Source organism: Babylonia areolata, chromosome 1, assembly GCF_041734735.1.
Source record: "Babylonia areolata isolate BAREFJ2019XMU chromosome 1, ASM4173473v1, whole genome shotgun sequence".
Lineage (NCBI taxonomy): Eukaryota > Metazoa > Mollusca > Gastropoda > Neogastropoda > Buccinidae > Babylonia > Babylonia areolata.
In genome coordinates, this window is record NC_134876.1 from 86,093,732 (window position 1) to 86,098,731 (window position 5,000).

The following is a 5,000-nucleotide window of genomic DNA, read 5'->3' on the forward strand; positions in this document are numbered from 1 at the left end:
ACAATCAGTTTTACACACTGAATCACATTAAAAACTGATAATTGAGGCAAAGTAAGCGTTCAGACCACCTCGACCATGCACTTTCTATTTCTTATACAATTACAAGCAATGTTTTTTTGTATCACACGCCATCTGTATACGTCAGTCTATGACGGAAATTCTTACATTCTCACTTGCAGATCACACGAAGAAGCAGACGACAGCTTTCGTGTTAGGTGACGTGAGTGGTTACTTCCTCAGTAGCAAGCACATGACGGGAAGTCACTTTTTTTTTCTTTTCTTTTTGCGATATATAAAAAAAGAAGAAAATCCAAATCAAATTAATTTGTGTTTCAAATGGAGTTCTTACAGATTTTATTATTGCACATGTCCGTGCTGAATTTGATTATTCATGGCAGGTTTAATCTTATCAGTGATGAGAATATGATTCTGATTAAAGAGGGGCTAAGGATGGGTAGGGGAGAGAAGAAATATGGATACAAATTAAATTGCTCTTTCAACAATAATTCCGGAAGAAGTAATAATCATGGAAAAATATATCTTAGACTTTTTAGATGCTTTTGCGGTGGTGGTTGGTAGTGAGGGGGCGGCGGGGGGAGGGGGCGCTTGAAGAAGGGAGGTAAGAACGAAAGATACCGTTCATTTCGAAAACTACTTTTGTTCTCAACTACACACGTTGAGATTTGAGGTTTGGCATCATTATCATTTAGAAGAAAAGTTCCAATCGTAAATCAGAAAGTACAATGGAAATGTTCATGGCAATAATGATTATTAAGATAGCGCTAGACGAGGCACGTCAACCAGTATTTCCTTCAGTCCAGGTAAACCCATTTTTGACTCATTTGTGTAAACAAAGTGAGTCTATGTTTTAACCCGGTGTTCGGTTGTCTGTGTGTAACATTGATATTTTCTCTGCAAATACTTTGTCAGTTGACACCAAATTAGGCATAAAAACAGGAAAAATTCAGTTCTTTCCAGTCATCTTGTTTAAAACAATATTGCACCTCTGGGATGGGCACAAAAAAAATATAAAAAAGAAACCAAATTATATGCAAACTGTATTTACTGTTATATTTTTTGTATTCTCTAAACTTGGCACTTTGATCTGATATTCTGACACAACAACAAGAGCAGTCATTATTATCATTTTTTGTTCAAACAGGAACTTCTTTTGCTAAGTATGGAAGTTTTATTTATTTTGCAAACGTTTTGGTGCAGACAGTAAAAAAGGGAAATTAATCTGTAATTAATGCTAGGGGACTTAATTTGCTTTAAACTGATCTTTCTCATCTTAAACATTACATTTTGAAATTATACTCAATACATAAAAAGCTTGTGTGTTTTACTCTCAGTGTACAGGGCTTTCACTATGTTCATTCGCCCAAGTGGTCATTTTCAGAAAATACTAAAATCAATACGACGAGTGGACGTTACAGATCCATTGGCTGAGCCCTGAAGGTCATGGGCAAAAATCAATTGCGTACACATATTTATACACATTCATAGGGCGTGCTCATATTCTTCGCGAACGCGAACGACGCCATTTTGTTTCAAGTTGTTGACCTGCCGGTTGAATCCTATATTCAATGGACAATACACGATAACATGTGATGGAAAGTTGGAGAAGGAGACCGTTAAATATTTATTCAGAGAAAGATTTGTGAACGCCTCATCACTTACTGGATTATGCCCCAAACTGCCATAAAAATATCCACAGAATCAGTCGGAATTCACAGTTAAAAATTGTAAACCATGCGAGTTAATACCCTTGAATTGATCACGATGAAACGAAAAAATTTCCAGTCTTGACATTTCTCAAAATGAAGTCCTTTTCACTTCTTACGACATTTAGAAGTACTTGTACTTGGCTCTACATGTTATTGGTTTAACAAAATACTAAATTTTCGTATCAACTTTAAAACTATAAAACTAGAATGAACATAAAAGAGAGACTGAATCGACCGTGTCGTACTACATTCCCGGCAGGTGTAACTAAACTTGTACATCTATCTAGATCTAGAGAAAACGGCTAAATGTTGCAGTGTGATTGCGGCGATAGCCACGTCTCCTTTACCGCGGACTTAAAAAGAATTTTTTATTGCCCTTAAAGATTTTTTGAATGCCTAAGATACACCAGAATAATATGATTTGAACAGCGTTCTCACTGCGAATACCGCAATTGATTTATCGCCCTTTAAAAATGTATGTTCAAATATTAAATTTTAGAACGTCAGTAAAGGAGCCACGAAAGTGTAATGGGTAAGACAGTTTCTTCTCACCCGAACACGCGGGGTTCGAATCTGGTTAGGACTTTTTTTTTTCTTTTTTCTTTTTTTTTAACCCGAAGCTTTATAATATCAAATACAGAACACATTTTAACGATTAGATTTTTTTTTAAAGTGTATCACAAGTGAGTCTTGAAGGCCTTGCCTCTCTTTTTGTTTTTGTTTTTCTTCTTTTTCGTTTTTGTTTTTGTCGGTTTGTGTGCGTGATATTTGTTTGCTTGTTCATTTGGTTGTTGTTGTTTTTACATCCCAGTTACCTGTATAAACGCATTGCCTTACAATGATAACAATAAGAAGAAGAAGAAGAAGCAGAAGAAGAACTACAATATAGTGAAACAGACTTTTATTTCGTGGTAACCAGGCAAAGCCACTCTGGCAAGCGAAGGATTGAGCGTTGATAAAACTCGACCGGCACAACTCCAACCATTCATTTTCCAGTACTTATATCGATGACCGAATGGCCTCTTCTCAAATTTCAAAATAAGCTCCGTCTTGAAGAATAGCAAAGCCCTTTACGCTCATCGGCAGTGAACCCATACCCACTGTGTCTAGGGCTCTGCATAAGAAGGTGGGGCCCAGTCCTCTCCTTCCGCCTTTTATCATTCCCCCATGCCACTTGGGTGGAGTGAGGAAAATCGGAATGAAGCGCCTTTTTCCAAGGACACAACGCCGCGCCGGGCCCGGGGCCGGGGCCTCGAACCCTGACCACGAAAACTTTTGCAGATCGGGAACTCCAAACTGGAGCGGTTCGAGGAAAGGAACTGTAATTAAATATGTTACTACAACTGCTACTGTTGCTGCTGCCACTACTTCTTCTTCTGCTGTTGCTATTATCATAATCGTGATCTTCATTGTTCGTTGCAGCGCTGGCCCAGCAGAAAGTGATGATGTGCTATTTCACCAACTGGTCGCAGTATCGCCATGGAAAGAATTTCTTTCCGGAGAACGTTAACACCAACTACTGCACACATCTCGTCTACTCCTTCGCCAAGGTCTCAGGCAACAGGCTGGCCCCGTACGAGTGGAATGACATCGTCAGCTACAACGTTCCGTCAGGCTTGTGAGTACGATTCCTGCACGTAGTCTGTGTGCAGGCGTCAATTGTAGTCATTCCTTTGTAGAATGCTGAGCTTCCAGTGTGTGTTCACTGTACGCAGGGCGATTGGCTGAACGGGGAAAAGGGTTGTTTTTGTGGAATTCGCAGTCGGTATTACTTTCTGGGTTATTTATATCCTTACTTCTTTCAGTTGGCGGTTAATATATTTGCAACACTATTAACTTTCGTTACAAAACTATATTTGTTTTTTTTAAAAGGCGGGGGAGGGAGGGGTCAGGGGAGGGGGTCGATTTCAGAGAAACGGACAGACAGACAGGGTAAAAGCCAGTTTTTCCCGTTTTCTTCTAGTCCAAATAGTCATCGCTTCAAGAACCTGAGCACACAAGACGTTACTGTTGTTGGAGAGATCGCACAGCAGGACACACCACAATCGTTTCAGCGGCGCTGCACCGGTTATCACATTCTCCGTACAAACCGATGTCTGTTTCCTTTGTCTCTTCTTCCAGTCCATTTCCCTGCTCTTGCTCCAGATATTACTGCTTCAACAGAATATATCGTCAGCTTGATAATTCCAACTTGCGATTGGGTATCTCTGTTTTCCATCGACATCTAAACATTATGACTTCAGTAGCTCGAAAACCTGGTATTGTCATCTTCATAATACCAATATGTGATTGTAATTCTCCAATATGCAGTTATTACCGTTCTTTGGTAAAGATTCTCTGACTCTGCATTCAAAAAGAAAAAGAAAGTTTCCTTACTGAGACTCGAAAGTTTGATCTTGTATATTTCTGTAGTTTCGTAATACCACCTTACTCAGCAAAATACAGGAAAAGTCATGGGTTGGATAGGTTGTGAATGAAATATCCTGTATCAGCTTTGCTGAGGAAGGTGAAGAGAAAGCATCAAAATAAGATACATCAGTTCAAACTTGTAGCATCCGATTAATGAAATTCTGAGCAATGAAATTGTGAACTATCATGTGTCAGTTTCGTTAATGAAAGGTTTGACGAGAAACCACTGAAATAATACATCAGTCACTTCAAAACTTCCGATAACTGAATGAAAAATAAAGAAAGAAATAATAAGAATAAGATGAAAAAGAAACTTGTACAGATATTACCGCTTCAACAAGCTGAAGACCCAGAACCCCGCCCTGAAGACTCTGCTGGCCGTAGGAGGATGGAACCACGGAGGCCGCCCCTTCTCCGCTATGACGTCCACACTGGCTAACCGCCAACAGTTCGTCAACACCACCATCACATTCCTCCGCAACCATGGCTTCGACGGGCTGGACATCGACTGGGAGTACCCGGCCGACCCGGAGCGGGGTGGGGTTCCTGAGGACAAGGCCAACTTCGCTGCCCTCATCAGGGTCCGTGGTTGTTGTTGTTTTTTTTTAATTTTTTTTAATTTTTTATTTTAGTGGGCTGCAGATTTTTGTTTTGTTTTGCATGCATGTTAGCAGTGTGTGTGTGTGTGTGTGTGTGTGTGTGTGTGTGTGTGTGTGTGTGTGTGTGTGTGTGTGTGTGTGTGTGTGTGTGTGTGTGTGTGCGCGCATGTTATGTTCGTTTTGCATTTTTATGTAATAGTATGATTGACTGGTGAAGTGACGATCCATATTCTACCGGCTTCATTCAATCATTCATGTATTTGTT

General features: G+C 39.9%; 1 protein-coding gene across 1 annotated transcript in view; it reads left to right on the top strand.

Annotated features, from left to right (window-relative positions):
- Positions 1-5,000, top strand: part of LOC143293946 (chitinase-3-like protein 1) — a 21,553-nt gene that overhangs the window by 5,370 nt on the left and 11,183 nt on the right. Inside the window, exons 2-3 of the mRNA XM_076605343.1 lie at positions 3,150-3,345; positions 4,459-4,717. Coding sequence (XP_076461458.1) covers positions 3,150-3,345; positions 4,459-4,717 — 455 coding nt within the window. The remainder of the gene's footprint in view (positions 1-3,149; positions 3,346-4,458; positions 4,718-5,000) is intronic.